Consider the following 18794-nt stretch of genomic DNA (forward strand, 5'->3'; position numbering starts at 1 on the left):
TAGGAAGCCTACTGGCAATGCTATTCCATGTCCACGATCCTCGCTTTGTCATGACTTTGGGATTCAAGATAGATTTGCTAGGAAAACACCAATTTTTATCATCCGAGAATGCGAAATTGACTTAGAATGCATTCCAAGAATGCATACCAAACACTGCCTAGCAAACAATATGACTCTTGGATGAGTTACATCCATTAGTGTACGGGCAATAGACATGAGTCACATGACTATTGGATTGACCCTTAGATGTACAAAGAGATATGAATCATCCCTACGTATGTGGGTGGAGAGACATCTCTACATACTTGGAGGGGTATGAAGACATGTCTCTATGTACAATAGACGTGTCCTTACGTAAGGTTGTGCCTATACTAAGAGGCACATGTACTAAGAGGTGTAATCATGATCAAGGATTTAAGATCTTCTATTAAGATTTAAACCTAAGCGTACAAAATAGATAGACACAACCCTTCAAGCAGGTGTGTCTGAAAAGGTGTGTTCCCTCTTTTTAGATTTTAGCACAACTCCAACGTACTTGAAGGGATAGTAATCGAGTACATGCCTACTGCTGGAAGCCATGTGGTTGTTATATTTAGGAGATCGTTTTGTATTTACCCTACTGCACCATAGGGAACAAATATGGTCATAGCACAAATCCAATTTCAACATGCAGAATGGAGGAGGAGAGCCTGGAGGGGATGAGGGGATGAGGGAGACAGGTTCTATTTTTTTCTGATTCCAACCTTACTTCTGAAAGATTTGTTAAGCATGTTGTTTAATGTTTATATATGGCCACCCGAAGACTACTAAATGAACCTATACAGAAAAAATCAGAATTATATTTATAAATAGAATCTACTCCACCCTCAGGATAACTAATTTTATTTTTATTTGTATTCATTTAGATAATAAAGAGACTATGATCGTGCTGCCATGAATTAGCATCTTTTTATAATACAGTAGCAGGTGATGTTTATTGGTCAGACCGGGTTCGCTTAAGCCGAAACATGTAAACCAGTTTTATAACTAGATAACTGCTCTTCCTACCAAAAATTAACCTAATAATCAAGGAAGGAAGAGTGAAAAGTGATCAAGTTCTTGCATTAAGAGGGAGAAATTTTTTTTGCCTGGTTTGGTTTGGATTGGGTTGAGGTCAGACCTTTGTAGACATAATGAGAAACAGACTTTATCAGTATAGACAGAACTAAGAAGGCTCAAAATCCCAGACATTCTTTATTCAATTTCAAGGAGGATGCAATGAACTGATGCAGGAAGGAACTCAGCAAAACCTCTACCGATGAAATGAGTTAACCCAAGAACCATGTGATTTACTGTAAATAATGGGAGTACAAGGGTACAACCCAAAACCCAACAAAATATATATATATATAGATATATATATATATGTCAACCATCTCTCGTTTCCCGGTGGAGAATTTAATGCAAAATGAATCTTCATTGCTGAATGAGGTCTGCACGTTTGCAATAACATATAGCAAGTGGGTTTTATTTACTTCTGCTCTTCTTGTATCTTATAATATTCTCCTACTTCTTCAAACAGAAACACAGAGAGAGAGAGAGAGAGAGAGAGGGAGAATTAGTTTAAACCCTTCTTAAGTTGAAACATATAAAAGAAGTGTTCTGTTGATATCTTTGTTAATGGTACCTGTTTCTTAAAGGAAGAGATGGACAGAATTCTTGACATACTCTTCTTGTTTCCTTTGTTGTTTTTTCTTCCTCAACCTTCTTCTTCCCATCCCTTATGTACTGACTCCTGTGGGTATCTCTTATTTCTCCTCATAAATCTGTTGAATTGCTTTCTTTTTAATTTATTTATTTCCAAGCTGCATTCTAAGTTACTGTAATTGTAACAGGGGCACCAATTACTGCAAAGAGTGCTCTCACCTTCTGTCCTTACAATGGAAGTGTCTGTTGTGACTCTATCAAGGATTCCCTGTTGCACAAACAATTTCTGTCAATGAGGATCTCAGATAAAGCCTGTGCTTCTCTTATGCAATCGATTGTCTGTGCTGTAAGTCCTCTTTGCTGACTGATTTTCATATGTGAAGAAGTTTTAAGGATAACACATAAATTGTTCCCAGAGCATAATTATCAATTCCTATATGTGATATATGATCTGTTTTCATGACATCCTTCCCTACCTGTAATAATTCAGATTTACATGCTCTGTTTGCAGTCTTGTGATCCATTCTCGGCTGAGCTATTCACAATTGAATCTGGAGCTAGAACAGTTCCTGTCCTATGCAACTCCACCATCTTACTGGATTCAACCCAATCAAACAATTCTGCTGCAAATGACTATTGTGGAACAGTATGGGATACATGCAATAATGTGACTATGTTGAATTCCCCTTTTGCTTCAGGACTTAATTCAACTAACTCCTCTAAACTAACTGATTTTTGGTCGTCGAAAAGTGAATTCTGCAATTTATATGGTGGAGCTTCAAGTAATGAATCGGTATGCTTCGGTGGAGACCCAGTTTCACTTGAGAATACTGAAATTCTGCCTCCTGCCCCAAATGGTCTTTGCCTGGAGCTAATTGGGAATGGATCCTACATCAATTTGGCTCCTCATCCTGATGGTTCCAATCGTATTTTCTTGTCGGACCAAAAAGGTAGAATATGGTTAGTAAATGTTCCTGATATGGGTTCTGGGAATACGATAGTACTCGATGAATTGAATCCATTTCTAGATATATCCAGTCAAGTACATTCTGAAAATTCATTTGGGATGCTGGGTATGGCATTTCATCCAAACTTTGTGAACAATGGCCGCTTCTTCGTTTCATTCAATTGTGATAAGACTAAATGGCCTGGATGCTCTGGAAGATGTTCATGTAATTCAGAGGTGAATTGTGATCCTACTAAGCTTGGTCTTGATGCTGGCTCCTACCCATGCCAGTACTCTACTGTTATCTCAGAATTCACTGCTAACGACACCAGTGCACAGCTGCTTTCCTTATTGGTACATACATTTCTTCCTCATGCTCCTCATGATATGATAATATTATTATCATTCATCACAAAAATTCTCACTTTTGGGGGATAATTTTGATAGATTTCTATCTTGATTTTGTTTCCCAGGCAGAAACAAGCAATCCCTCAGAAGTCAGAAGGATATTATCCATGGGCCTTCCATTTACAGAACATCATGGTGGCCAGATTCTCTTTGGACCAGAAGATGGATATTTATACTTTATGATGGGAGATGGTGGAGGAGGAAATGATCCCTACAATTTTGCCCAAAACAAGAAATCTATGCTTGGGAAGATTATGAGGCTTGATGTCGATAACGTTCCAAGTGAGTACAAATTACTAGTGAACAACCTCTGTAGATTTGATCTTTTCTCATGTTGTTACAACTATCTAATTCCTGCATTCACCTTTCTCCATCAGCAATAGCAAGTGTCGCAATTTTACAGCAAACAAAGTGAAGCACAAAAACAAATAGAATTCAGTTTTTTTTTCTAATCTTATTTGTAATTTACAATTCAGCTTTTTCTAGGTGTGTGCACAGTAGTAGATCTCAAAACTTACATCCCACAAGAGTGTTGAATTGTGTCATCTTGCTTTTGATCGATCTATCAGCTAGGCTGCTAATAGTACAATATGCCTTCCCATAATTTGTAATTCTGCTCTCCAACATCATGTGTACTGTATTTTCCTTTAAAGGATAGAGGATAGATCTTTTGTCTCCCCTTCTTTCTTATGAAACAACAGGAGTGAGTTAAAACAGAAAAATTTATCTACTTGAGTCTTCTCTTGCACTTCCTAGAACCATATAGTTATTAACTTTTCACTCTGGCTTATGCATTCCCAGGTGCAAAAGAAATGACTGACTTTGGTCTATGGGGAAACTATTCTATCCCAAAAGATAATCCATTTTCAGAAGATAAGCAATTGCGACCTGAAATTTGGGCCTTGGGATTCAAAAATCCTTGGCGTTGCAGTTTTGATGTGGAAAGGCCTTCCTACTTTATGTGCACAGATGAGGGCGTGGTGAGAGATTAATTAGTTTTCTTGTAATCATGTAGAAATGACAGAAGCATCTTCTCTATTATCATTCTTCTGATTCTGTATTTGTTTTAAGTGTCTATAAACAATCTTTGATGATTGTATCGTTGGAATCTTGCAGCACTATGAAGAGGTGAACATTATAACAAAGGGAGGGAACTATGGATGGCGTACCTACGAGGGTACCTATATTTTCAATCCTCAGCAATCACCTGGAGGAAATACATCAGCCCGTTCAATAAATGTCATATTCCCTGTAACGGGATACAGCTTCTCTGAGGTAAATAAAAACGACGGATCAGCATCTATCATGGGTGGCTTCTTCTATCGGTCTATGGCTGATCCATGCATGCATGGAAGGTTAGTTCAGTTGTTCCTATCATATTCAATTAATGTCTTGCTCTGCACACTACACAAGTTTGGAGCTCTCTGTTCAAAATCACCAAGTTTTCATCTGAAAATAATATGAATATACACTTGAATCGCAAAATAGCTTACCTATATATGTGCATCTTATCTTGACTGTCAATGGAATTTCAGGTACTTGTTTGCAGATTTATATGGTACTGCTATTTTTTCGGGTATTGAAAGCCCAGAGAACAGTGGAAACTTCACTCGTAATCAGCTTCCTTTCAGTTGTGCTCATGATACTCCGATAAAATGTGGCTCCACATCAGATGGTCTCTCTGATTTGGGTTTCGTATTCTCATTTGGGGAGGACAATATGAAGGATATTTTTATGTTATCCAGCAACGGTGTGTTCAGAGTTGTTCAACCAAGCCGCTGCAACTATGCTTGCTCACAGGAAAAGGTTACAGCAGCGTGGAGTCCAGCACCCAGTCCTTCATATTTATCTTCATCTGGGACTGAGTTGAGAAGACAACCTTATGTTCTGGAAGCTTTCTTCTCTTTGTTGTTGCTTATGATAGGATTTATGTTGTAAAGCGCTCCCAGATTTATTATTCTATATGCATGGAAGGGAATACTATATTCCATGATTAAATTTGTCCAAATTAATTATCAGATTGTGCTGACTCAAAACTGAGATCCTAATTCAGCTTTCAGCTTTAAAAGCCTTTGTCTTTCAAAGCACATCGATTCCAGGGTAAAAATGGTTATTGATCAAAACTGAAAAAAGTGAAAGAAAAAAAAAAAAAAGAAACTACGAAATGATGAATTCTTGCAGGAAAATAATTGATATTGCCAGAATCTCCATGAACAATGAAACTTGCTGGAATTTCCATGAACCTAGAAACCTTACTGGAAAATAGAAATATTGCTGAATTCTCCATGAAATAGAGAACTTAAGATCGTGAAACTGACACCAAAAAGAGAAGGGTTGCCGAAATCATCTCACCTCCCACCATTGCTGATGTTGCAAAAGTTGTTGCTTGCTATCGCCATCATCATCAAACTTGCCATCACCATCGATATTTCAGTGGCCGTTGTCATCCATGTAGGACAGGAGGGATGGAGTGAGTTGTGACAGAATTGCAGAGTCCAGGAATTGTGCATAGGGAAGAGATGAAAGATGAGGGAAGAAATAAGCAACTTACCCCTCAAATTCCAAAAAAGAATGGTGACAATTAAGGGACACCTTCCCGAGGTGTCAGCCAAAAATTCCCTAAAATAAAAAATAAAAAAAAGGGTTGGGGGGGGAGGGGGATGCAGAAGGAAGAAGCCCTGCAATCAAACTTGTGTATCATCAGGAGATTTGATCCTCGATCATAACCAAATGTTGTACTTTTTTTTTTATATTTGAAATAACCCTCAAAACTGCATTTTTGGATAATTAACACAACAGGCTCAAACAGTTGGTATTTCAAGAATACATAGTAATGTTGTGTTAACTACAAATAAATGATATATTACAAAAAAAATGGGGACTACTAAATTAAAAAGAAGAAACAGAATGAAGTGATAAAACCTATGAAGTATTTGGAGGACAAGGATGTAGAAAGATCTTGACGGTGTGCTTCAATGGAAGCTTTCTCCAATAGACAGCATGAGATTATACTTTACAACATCAACCGCAGGACTGCTTTTCTATTCTCCCCATCTTACCTTCCCTCAGCACAGAAGACAAGAAATTCTGTTTAGTACTGTTTTATCCAATTGACTTGGGGAATTTCAAGGAAGAAGGCAATGAGAGCAAAGAATCCGAAAGATATAAGATCTTAATCAAACAGGCTTGATGAAACGAACTCAAAAACTCAGCTCCCCTCTTCATCCGTTGTATAAATAGGTTTTTGCCAAATCTTGGTGTTCTTCTTTGGATCATCTGTCAAACTGAGATCAGTATCATCTTCCTTAAATGTTCTAATGAAAGTTTTTGCTCCAGTCATAATTACCCTCTCTATCATAAACAACTGATAATTGTTCTCAACTACTGGATCCAATATGTTGCTGTAGTTTGATGAATACGCCAATCTGTACCTGTATAAATTAGTGTGTGGCCTCAAAATCAATTTCACTATACGTGCTTATAAGCATTTGTACACGGACTATAAAAACAAGAACTTCAAGAGTAACATAAGAAAAAGAAGGTATACGAAATCGTTTTCTTTTCAGTTAAAAAAAAATTGGGTGGGAAAGAGGGGGAGGGGGGGGGGGGGGCGCAATAGAATGATCCATCTAACAATTAGAAAAGTAAAGAATATAAATTCTTCCATATCATAGTTGACCAAAATTCAGCCAATCTGTGACATAGAACAACAGCTAAATACAAAACTTAAGAAAAATACCTGACAGAGAGCGGAGAAAAGAATCCTGGAGTCCTCTCATTTGAAGCAATGAAAAGAATTCGTCCTGGGGGCACCCATTTTTCAATTCTCTGGAGGATAAACTCAGGACGGGTATCCCTGTCCAGATGAGGATGGAGGCTTCTATCAACACCAAATCTGTCTTTTCTGGTTTTTATCTTATCACCTCGACGCACATGGATGGCGTCATAATCACCAAGAAGACCCTTACTCTGTAGAATAAATATGGCTTGAGAAATGAAACGTTTGATAACAATGGCAAAAGAAAGTTAAAACTCATACTCAAAATGCGACTACAAAACATGTAAACAGAAAACTGTAATACCAATAATGAGACTGCGCCATCGACATCCAGATATAAAAAATGTGATATGTCAACTAGCATGCCACATATTCAACAAGTCAATCAATTCATCAAAACCTTGGAAATTGATCAAGTGATTCAAACTCAAAAGTTTTAAAAAGTACAAGGAAGTGCTGACTTTATTCAGAACCAAAAAAGAAAAGAGATACAATCTGGCAAGCAGGAATAGTTTTATCCCAACGGCCACCTTTGGCTAATGTGAGCAAAGGAGTCACTAGGTCTAGACTTCAATAGAATGTAAGGTTTCAAAAAGGCACAAAGAACTAGCAGTTCAAAGGGTTTTCTTTTTCTTTTCTTTTTTTGGGGTGGAAAACCTCAAACCCTCCCTCCCCCCCCCCCCCCCGGATCACGGACAGCCTACCTCCAACAGCAAGTATAACCGTATAACTACTCAAGGGAGGCCTAGAATCTCAAACCAAGAATGGTAGAATTTAAATCGGGCATTCTAAAGCTAGCAATACAGCTATAGAACTGGATTCACTTCAAACCCCTAGAAATAACCTACCAACAGCAGCAAAGAATAATGTACGATTTATGAAATGGTTAATAATTTAATGTCTTCATTTTTAATGCATATTTCAGTTGTTTTACTTGAACTATATGTTTTCTAGTACTATACATGATGCAGGGCCATCGGCAGCCCCTACCAGGCCCAGGCCAGTACCAGTCAAGCACCCCCTGAGGTACCAGCTTAGGCCCAGGTCCAGGCCTTATAAGTCCCTGGCTAAGCCCACGGCCCAGTCCAAGTTCAAGACCAGTCCAGACCTGGACTGATTTCATTTATGGCCATTCCAGCCCAATCGTGGACTCCTTCGGACAGTCAAGTCTGGCCCCACAAGGACTAGCATTATCTTGTGTCTTTTCATATTCCTAGTGATGCAGGTTCATCATAAGAATTGGCTTATTTCTTTAGAAATAGGCCTAGGGTTGGGTTATATACATGTTGGGCCTTTGTTCCCACGGGTTTTCTATGTATTAGGCCACTTTAATGAGCCTAAACTAGGGGTATATAGGTTGCATACGGGATTAGCCCAATACTTAGTTTATTTTTATGTTTTTTAATTGAACCGGTTCAAATTAGTTGCATCCAATTGGTTCAATTTAAGTGATCATGTGACTTGGTTAAGTGGTCATGTGACAACTTAAGTGGTCATGTGATGTAAGTTGGGCTGGATTAGGACTCTATAAGTCCAGCCATGTTTTGAGTCTATTTCCTTTAGTATTCTAGTTTCCTAGTCAATTTAAGTTACCTAATAGGTTAAGGATAGGGTTAGGCCATTCCTTTTTAGTGTCTAAGTCTATTTTTGAGTCTTCTATATAAATTTGTAAGGGAGGCCAGCATTGAACACGAATTTGATTAATAAAAAATATTGTTTTGCTGCTGCTGCTTCTCTCTTCAGAGACTGTCTTATGTGTCATATCAAGACCCCCCCTTGTGAGTAATATCAAGGTTGAAGGACTGGAATCCCCAGTGACTCCTTGCATCTTGTAGATCGAGAGGTCCTCTCTTAGCTTTTCTTCAATCTGCTACTGTTGGAGATCAGTGTTAATTCAAGTAAGTAGTTTTATAATTCTGCAATTTAATTCCTCTTCTTAATCCTCCACTTAACCCTTATCGATTCCCATAACCCTAGCCTCACTCTAAAATCTATCCAGCCTTATCCCTCCACTCGATCTCAGTTGCAGCCCAATCTGTCCATCAAAACCCTAAATCCAATTCTGCCCTAAATTGCAGAATTTCGTAACTCATCCAAACCCTAACTTCTTTATACCAAAATAACCCCCTAGACCTGCCCATTAATACCCTATAAACCCCTTTCCCAAAATCCATCTCTAAACCCTAGATCCTGAAAACACTCCATTTTTACAAGGCCTCTAACCCGAAACCCTAGATTTCCAACTTCATCCAAATCAATCCAAACGTACACCAATAGACTCCTAAAAACCTGCACATCATTACCAAATAAACCCTAGCTCGAAACCTTAACCCTAACCCTAATTCTGCCCTAATAAGCCTAAGCTGTCCCAATCGGCTAGCCTTGTTTGGTGATCCTATTACCCTAGTTCCTAGTGGGACTACTCCTACCTAGGACTACATTACCTATGCAGCTTTAATGTTTTCCTTTATTTAGCCTTGTTTGTAGTTCCCAAGTCTTGGGAACATTTTTCTATTTCTTGGGTCTAGTTTCTAAGTTTAGGAATTAATTTCTATGCATTGGTTTTGGTTTCTAGGTGTTGGGAATTCCATTTGACTTAGGAATTCCAACAGTCTCATTATTGCAAATTCATGTATCCAAGAGGTTATTTAGCCTCTTCCTTCTCTATATATTGAAATCGTGGAGGCTCTTTCAGCAGCTACAATTTTTTTTAAAAAAAAACTCTACTCTCTTGTGAGACTACTTGTGTAACTCAAGTATGCTTAGGTGGGACTCCTACAACGAGCTTAGGTGAGACTCCTACAGCGGGCCTAGGTGGGACTCCTACGGCTAGGAGACTAGTGGGACTCTAGTTGTCTAAGTTATTCATCCTATCATCTACAATCAGTCATCAAACTTCAACAACAACCGACTCCTTTCAACAGGTTAGCAAGAACTTGATGCGATCATTTTATTCATCAACTTCTCTTTTTCCCTTTCCACCTACAGCCTTTCTTTTCTAAGCCCCCTGAACCGTGGCCTTGCCCTACCCTCTTCTCTACCAGAATTCAATCTTGGCTTGCTTACCCATTCGGGTTTACATCAATACATTATGAGGTATAGGTCAAATACAACGTACAACCTAGGGTCCGAAGTCAAACCACCATTTTGGGCGTGATTTTTTAAAATCTAAGGAATCCACTATGTTTAGAGAGCCTAAAATAGAGGTTCCTAGAAGTTTCAGGACGTACTTTTGACATTTGGGCCTCAAAACCCTTCATAGAAACTTGCTGGCAAAAAATGTTCAGGTTTTGACCGAAACTTTGGTTTCATTCGAAGCCGGGTCAAACCGAAATCTTGAACCTTGGTTTTAGGTTAACCTTGTCCATTTACTAAATTCATTGTTTACTAAGCTAATAACTTGGTCTTTTATTATTTTAATAAGTTAAGAAAAAAATAATGTTCAGTAATAAGTACAATTTTTGTTGTTTTACTAAACATGGATTGTATTTTTACTATTTTAGTATAGGAAGTAAATATGTTTTACTAAATCGGGTTTTCTTACTACAGCACAGTTCAGTCGTATAAACAAAAATTTCACAAACAAAAAAAAAATTATTAAAGCAAGAAGCTAAATGAGATAGAGTACGACAAGAACAAAAGAGACTGGCCCAAGGCCAAACAGAAAAATTAACAACCCAACAACTACAAAATGGAAAAGGCTCCTCATTGAAGAAAGATATTTTTGGAAGTACTACGACATCCGCCTCTTCTAATAAGATGAAAGTCATAACAAATGATTTATTGGCAATCAGTACAAACTTGAGAATGGTTTTGATTTATGAAATTCTGAATTGTGTAGGCGTCCAGATCTGGAAATCACATTTTGCAAATTTAGGTGCTATTGTATTTGTTTCCTTCTCCTATTAATTTAAATCGTTTACTATAACCAACCCCGATCTTAATTCTCGATACCAAGATTCTAGATCTTTACTGAATAGCAAACCTTAAACCCCTAAATGGTGTGATTTTATTCCTAACGACCAAATCTTTGTCATACCCTTGGGGTACCACCCTTTTAATTTAATTTTTCCCAGCTTCCAAAAACATGGTTAGTCACAAGCTTTTGGAAGTTCGCCCTAAAAATTCCTTCTAATGATACTCACAACTGTGCAGACAACTTTATCTAAGAACACAATGAAAATTTATAGGAAATAAAGGTGAAATGAACCCTTAAGCATTAACAATGCAACATAAAACCAGCTTCATTTATTAAAATAGAGTTTGACCAGCAGCAAAGCAAAACACCTCACAGCAAATTCAAAGAGCAAGCGACCATAGGGCCGATTAAACTCTGTACAGCTATATCAAAGAGTTGACAATGATTTAGAACTTGAAAGTTAGTTTGAAGATAACACACCTTGTCTGCGGCATCTCTTAGCTTCATAGCTGCCATTGAAGGAAGAAATGAATACGGCAACATTATAGCACTATGGTTTTTTCGATCTTTGCACTCCATAAACCTGGATGGTTACTATGATCAGGACCAATTCGCGAACTAGCAAGATTTTAACATCTTGGCAAGTCATCTACTGTCTCTAAGGGCACAAGGAGGACAAACTATTTGACTCTTGTCTCAGCCAGAGGTTACAACAATCATCAGCATAATGTGTCTAATTGTCTATAGAAATCATCATAGTCACAACAAGTGCAATGTCAGTCAGTTGAACTTAAATGGGTAAAACTTTTCAGAATGACCCACTTTGAGAAACTTATCAAGGAAGCCCAAATATCTGTCACGTAGCAGATTGGATAAGATCCAAATTTTGTGGCCAGGTAGATCGTAGGTCCCTTGCTCAAATGTAAATTTCAGCCCACACAAGGTTTGCCATGTGTCTATTTATTTGACAGTCAGAATTGCCAAATCAGCACTCCATGTGGAACAATAAAGATGGGCCACTTTGATAAGCTTATCAAGGCCGGGCTGCTCAAATGAGTTTTTCCCAATTTAAATTGTCTCAACTAAGTCAAGTTGACTTGTGATTGTATTAATTAACCAAGAAATTATGTAATTAGAAGTTAATAAAATGATCCTCCAGTAAAACTGACAACTAAATCATTGGCCTCATGTTGCAAGAGTCTAGCTCTTGTAAATTATGACAATAACTAGACTTTAAGAAAGGAACCATTTATAGTTTACCATGAAAGAGGACTCGCGGTACGATTGATCACCAAGAAATTTGAATATTGACTGCTGTTCAGTTCAGCCCGGCTTAGTCCTTCCACATGGGCCACCCCCCTAGCCCCCAACTTCATACTTGTTAAGAGTACCCGGTACCACATTTTTGAATTGTCAAGGATTACAGGCACGGTTTCAGATATCAGGTCCAAATCATACAATGAATCCATAGCGCAGGAGCTCCCCGCCCATCTACCAGATAATATGAGAAAGCTTCAGATCGCAGACACAAAACCCACATCGAAGAATGGATCAAAAAATTTAATAAATTATTCCAAACAGGAAAATAGTGGAAGCTGTTCTACATATTAGGTTCAATTTAGAACACAGAAATGGAGAGAGAGAGATTTCTGAACAAAACCTACCTTTCCTCTGAACTTGCATTACTGAACTGATGGAGGATCCCCTTCTTATTGTGTATTGCATTAATGCACATCCTCGAAGGCATAACAAAAGTTCTGTAACAGAGAAGGATTTTTATTTTACGTACAAAACAAGGGGAAAGGGGGAAAAAATAGAAAAGGAACAACCGACCCCTTTATATAGGTAAACTTTTGATTCTGCATGCATTCAATGTCAAATGTCGAGCTGCTCTAACAAATCTATAACTAATATTGTAGACAAAGGAAAGACCAACGGGAAATTTTGGGAGTAGGCTCGAAAAGAGTACAGAATGTGTAGCATGCAAACATGGAAATGGGTTCCGATCTCTTCTCCTTCGGATCAAGCAATTGTTAAATACAATTAAAAGTAAAAGAAAAAGGAATCCGCATGCCCAAATCCTGAAGACTAAACACACCATAAAGCCGTTTCAATGTAGAGTTTTAAGAAATAGCAGCAAAAAAGAAAGAAAATCAAAATCCCAGAAAATGGAGTTACCTATTAAGGAACATGGCTTCTTCAAGAGCGCAACGCAAGCTAGATTCTTGATGACCCAGACCCTCGCAAGAATCACAATGTTTGCCAGGGCAATCGATTCTGTCACCCCAGTACAAGTACTTCTCCAATGCATGATGCCTGTGATACCTACTCTTCACGACCTTCCCTAGGGCTCCTACAGAAGGGAAGGAGAACCCAGCAATAGAAATTGAAGTGGAGAGAAGGTAGAGAAACAAAATGGAAGCAATAGAGATGATTAGTATGAGAAATGGGGATCTGGGTTTGTATTTATTGTACTTTGGATTCCTCTGAATAGCCATTACTATGGTTGCAGACAGGAGAAGAGTGAAGAACAAAGAAGAGAAAGGAGAAAAGTTGAAGAGCTTTGAGGGCTCGCATGTCCAAATGGAGTAAGTACTTCTAGACAGGTGTACCAAGCCAGGCAGAAGTTACCATTAGAGCGCCCTGCAGAATTTAGATCCTGTGCCACACCTACCTCCCTCGCTGTCTCTCTCTCTCTCTCTCTCTCTCGTCTCAAGACTCTCAAACAATACAGGAGACTAGGGGAGGCAGAGTATAGATGGGGATCTTTATCGCCCCAGTACTGGGGACGATCAAGTGCCATCGTGCGGCTGGGCACCATCCATGTGTGCACGGTGGGATCCACTGTGCACACATGGGCGGTGCACACTTGACCGCCCCCAGTACGGCCCAAGCTCAATTGACAGTGGAAGACACTTCGTTTGTTCGACCGGCTCAATGGACCGGTTCGGTTATTATTATTATTTTGGGTGGGGTCTATGGATGTCAATCAGTTCGGTATCGGTTTGTTTGAAGATTCAGCATGTGGAAATCAAAACTGAATCAATTTTCTAAAACGAAACTGAATTGGTTCAGTTCAATTTAAGTTTGATTTTTGTTTGGTTCGTTGTTGGATTTCTTCTTCTTAATTAAAATAAAAGCAAGCATATAGGATCTTTTTGGTATCAAATATCACGCACCTCCCCTGAGGTATGACTTATGTACACTTTCACCCGTGAGGTTTGGGAAATTCCATGTACCTCCCCTGCTTTCCAAACTAAGTAACATGAAGGCCCACTCCGTTAACTGAGGGCATTAAACGTTAAAGTTTTATTTTGACTGACCAAAATGCCCTTATTAAACGTTAAAGTTTCATCCCTTATTTCTTTATTACTTCCTCTGTTGAGCTCCATTCTTCACAACGGACTAAAATTCGCCGCTGCTACACCACCTAGGGCACCACCATTGATGGTGAGCTTCTTGCCACCGAGCTTAAACAACATACTCTTTTTGCCGCTGCTACTACACCTTCGAGGAAAGCCTGGATTCAACCTGGATTTGTGCCCTTTGAAGGAATCGCGTTAGTCACCTACAACTCGTTCCTCTGTTTGGAACCTGCAACCTCAGTCGGTTTGGCACCTCCAACTCATCCCTACTTGCAATCTCACTAGGTTTGACACCTCCAACTCATACCCACCTACAACTCCCAATTTTTGTTTGGTAACTGCAACTCATAAAATCTCGATTTGGCTGCAGCAACTCCTTCCAACTTCGGTTTGGCACCTGCAAATTGAAAGGATTTTGGCTGTAAGTATTTCAACCAATTGTGATATTTCACTTGAATTGAAATAGGGTTTGTGGAGATCCATATTAGCTGTGAATAAACATCTCTGATTAATGCCTTATAGTGTTAGGAAAAGGGTTGTGGTTCTTTTAAACCATCATTCTAAATTAAATGAACAAATACAGTCATGAGTTAAGTTGCTTATTAATCCCTTGCATTATTATTGATATGAGTACTTGACCAATTAGCTAGCTAGAGAGAATCCAAACAACTTGCCCCAAGATGACAAAACCCATCTTGTACATTTGTAAGCAATGTTCAGTTCTGGAAAAAAGCCCCTAATATTCTGGAAAAGGTAAACTATTTTATTATGGCTCCCATTGATGTTCATTTGCTTTATACCCCTGCTCCCAAAACTTGTAGAAAATATTTAGTGCTTCTTGTGTACAACAATTTGAGTTATACCCAACGATCAATTCAAGGTACTTGAAGTTTGAAATTGGTATTTTTTTGCAGGTAAGATGTCTGCTACCAGTGTGAATGAGAGCAATTCAAGGTACTTGAGGTTTGAAAAACAAGCAGGGTTTTTGTAGAAAAAGAGCTGCTGTGAGGATCTCAAACTCGACAGACAATCCGAATAGGCTTTATTACAACTATGCAGACAAAAACAAGGGTGGCTGCAACTTCTTCCAATGGTATACTAACATGGATGAACCAAGAGTGACCAACACCAATGATGCACCAAATATTGTGGCTGAAAATAGTCTAGAAGACAATCAGAGGAGGGAACAACAAAGGAAGGAAGAGTTACGTAGTCTGAAGACTAGAGTGAAGGCCCTGGAAAAATCAAATGCTGAAATGAAAACAATATGTCTAATAATGGTTGCTTTGTTTGTCTTCAATTTGGTTGTAATTGTTGTGAAGAAGTGATGTATGTTTGGGAAGGGGAGTGGACAATTTTATGTTAAAACTTTATGGTGAAGTAGAATGGAATGTGAAGCTTGCGCACTATGCTTCCAAAGCTATGATGGAAAAAGATTTTGGCCCCATTGTACTGGAAGATCAATGTTTGGCTGATTACATTTCTGTTTTTTTTTTTTGGTTAATTTCCATAAATTTAGGGGGGGAAAAAAACCAAAGGTGGCAATGTGGCATTAGTGTGATCCTTCAATGTATTCCAGACAAAAAGGTACAGACACACATTCACTACCAAAGGTTGAAGGCTTAAGTTGATGCTCCATAACTATTAAAGCCTTCTATGAATGTGTTTCTAGTGGCTGAGACTTATTTTTAGTGGTTTAGGTTGATGTTCCATTACTATTAAACCCCAATTCCAAAGCTGATATTCCATTTAAATAGTAAAATCTACAGCAAAGTTTATTCACTACCTCTCTTTTGCTCCATTATAAGTTTTGGAGACTTATTCAATCTCTTTCTATGTCACTTCTGTGTTTGTCTATAAATGTTTAGTTGAAATAACAAGGACCAAGGAAGAAATAAGTTATGGCAATTTTAAGTACATTTAGTTCTTACATGGCCATGGTGGTGGTACAATTCGGTTATGGTGGATCCAACATCCTCATGAAGGTTGCCATCAACAAGGGACTCAGTCAATTTGTCTTTATAGTCTACAGACACCTAATTGTCATGATGCTCTTGTTAGGCCCTGTAGCCTATTTCCTTGAGAGGTAATTAATTAAACTCTTTTCCATCATCATTCAATTCTCACACTCTTCCTTCCATGCATGCTTTCTCTTACAGGCGCCAAAATTGCATGAAACAACGCCCTTCTCTTTCACTTCCCTTGATGATCAAGATTCTCAAACACTTACATCCACAACCAAATTGTTTAAAACAGAAAATTAGACTAATGTTTTCTAACACATAAATCACCAACTCAGTTCCTAAATTCCTTCATAATAACTCCAAACATCAGCACATGATCAGCAATGAAGCATTAAACATCCATCTTCATTGTTTGAACTCAGCAACTCTACAAATCACCAACTCAGCAATGAAGCAAATGAAACCAAGAACTCTGCAGATCAAGCAACTTAACTCCTTGAAGATGGCAATCTTAGCAAATCACTTCCATCTCTGTACAAGGAAGTAATACCTCAAATTAACATCACAATCTTTGCTGTTAGACTTGAAACAATTCATTATTGAAACAATTAAAAGTCATACCCGTACCTTTCCAGGAAAGTAGCCACCTTGGTTATGGCTTTGTTTGGCCATCTCTCTTTGCCTTCAGTTTAGAAGCCTTGACTTCCATTCTTTTCTGAACCTTATCTTGTTCAGTCGTAAGTGCAGATGTAGAAGATTGTTGAGATGATCTGGTTACCCTCTGAGAGGGTGTAGTATCAGCATGTATATCAGTACTTGCATTCCTCTACAATTGCATCAACAAAACAAATAATCAAAAGGATACCTTAACTTTAAATAAACAGACTTAAATTGAAATAGAATTTGGTTAGTTAGTCTGGGTACCTTGACACCAATAGTTTTTGAAGTAGATGGTCTCTTGCCTTTTACTGGTCCTCCTTTGCACGTCCTTTTGTTATGATCAAAGGAATGACATTTACTACATCTAACAGTGGTGGACCTCTTCCTTATATCTTCTTTACGGGCTTCATCAGGTTCCCTCCTCCTTGATCTATTTGGTCTGCCAATTGACCTCTTCAGTGGTGGAAGAAGTAGATTAGTCTCTTCCAAAGTATTAGGATCAGAAAATGGATCAATTACTCCCCCATTAGCCAAGAGATATGTCTTTGTTGTGTAATATGCATGACAATAGTGCCGGACTGGAACCCTGCTAAATTGAGTGCATGCACCTACATGTCTACATGGTAACCCAGTTGCCATATAGATCCCACATTCACATGTTAGATTTCCTAGGTCAACCACATACCTATGAGAGCCATCTTGTACCTCATACTTGTCTCCTCCAGCAACTGATGGTCTGCAAAACCTCACATTCTTTTGTAAACTTTCAAGCTTAGAGGAACTCCTAGGAGTCCGGACATCAGGAAAGTTGCAGCCATTCACCAACCTTTTATGTAGCCTGCACATCAACTTCAGCCTAATTTGGTCAATCACTGTAAGGATTGGTTTGCTCCGTATGGGTGCAATCCACTGGTTGAATGACTCAGTCATATTGTTGGTTATGTGATCACTTTTGGCTCTGTGATCAAATGCATATCTTGCCCACATCTGAACTGGAGTCTTCATCAACCAATCATAAGCTTCTTTCTTTTCTTTTTTCATCCCATTCATAGCTTTCTGAAAGTCATACACATTGTATGCTTTGATGGCAGCCCGGAAATAACCCCTCAATGCTGGCCCACCTCCAAATTGCTTCTTGAAGTTATTGTATAAATGTCTACTGCAGTGTCTATGGTTTGCTTCAGGGTAGATTGATATTGCTTCAATAAGACCCTATAAACCAGAATAATACACAACATATTACAAACCAATTGTAATTGGAATAACAAACAATCTTAAACATTTGTGACCTAATGAAATAAATTGGAATCATACCTTTTGTTTGTCTGTCATAAATGTGATTGGTATATCAGGGGCTGTGACTATATCTCTATTCCTCTCCAGGGTCTCTCTTAAGTGATAGAGGAAGAATAACCAACTGTCCTTGTCTTCAGATTGAACAACACCATATGCAACAGGAAATATGCCATTATTTTCATCAACTGAAACAGCAGCCACTAACACTCCACCAAATGCCCCCTTCAAATGGCAACCATCAAGGCCTAAGAATGGCCTACAACCCTTCAAAAAGCCTTGTTTACAAGCATCAAAACATATAAACAAACGCTTGAACTGTGGAAGTACTACAGGGACTCCACCAATCTCATGTCCAGATTTGCATCCATTCTGGTATTGGATCACATAAGCATTTTCCTTGTTCTTTTCCCGGACCATCTCCCCATATTTTTCCACCTTCTTATAGGACTTTACATGACTTCCTTCAATTTCTTCCCTTGCTCTCCACTTAGCCCTGTATAGTCTCATTCTATTAGACTCCACATTGTATTTTTCTTTCAAAAAGTGTTCCATGACCTGGTTACTCATGTCTGGGTCTACCCTCAGGTTGGGAGCAAGTTTCTTAGCTATCCATACCGAATTTACATGCTTGTTGGCCCCAAATCTCTTGCAAGTGTGCTTATCAATAAGTGTTTTGATCACATATGTGATCCCATCCCTAGCCAGAGGTGATGCATGGATCCTCCATGTACATCCTTTTCCCTCACAGATTGCAGTAACCCTGGATTTCTCA

The 18794-nt window shown here is 38.6% G+C and overlaps 2 protein-coding genes across 2 annotated transcripts; one reads left to right on the forward strand and one right to left on the reverse strand.

Moving 5' to 3' along the window:
- Nucleotides 1-1826: 1826 nt before the first annotated feature.
- LOC122666690 (HIPL1 protein-like) lies at nucleotides 1827-5022 on the forward strand. Its single transcript, XM_043862734.1, has 6 exons — nucleotides 1827-2032; nucleotides 2198-2986; nucleotides 3106-3322; nucleotides 3842-4020; nucleotides 4157-4395; nucleotides 4576-5022. The coding sequence occupies exons 1-6, from the start codon at nucleotides 1979-1981 to the stop codon at nucleotides 4976-4978; spliced, it is 1881 nt and encodes a 626-aa protein (XP_043718669.1). The 5' UTR covers nucleotides 1827-1978; the 3' UTR covers nucleotides 4979-5022.
- A 777-nt stretch (nucleotides 5023-5799) lies between these two features.
- LOC122666692 lies at nucleotides 5800-13382 on the reverse strand. The gene is made up of 6 exons (XM_043862739.1): nucleotides 12916-13382; nucleotides 12402-12494; nucleotides 11998-12228; nucleotides 11218-11320; nucleotides 6780-7009; nucleotides 5800-6471 (listed from the first exon to the last, which is right to left on the reverse strand). The coding sequence occupies exons 1-6, from the start codon at nucleotides 13233-13235 to the stop codon at nucleotides 6249-6251; spliced, it is 1200 nt and encodes a 399-aa protein (XP_043718674.1). The 5' UTR covers nucleotides 13236-13382; the 3' UTR covers nucleotides 5800-6248.
- Between the last annotated feature and the right edge of the window lie 5412 nt (nucleotides 13383-18794).

The sequence above is a fragment of the Telopea speciosissima genome, chromosome 7 (assembly GCF_018873765.1).
Source record: "Telopea speciosissima isolate NSW1024214 ecotype Mountain lineage chromosome 7, Tspe_v1, whole genome shotgun sequence".
Classification (NCBI taxonomy): domain Eukaryota; kingdom Viridiplantae; phylum Streptophyta; class Magnoliopsida; order Proteales; family Proteaceae; genus Telopea; species Telopea speciosissima.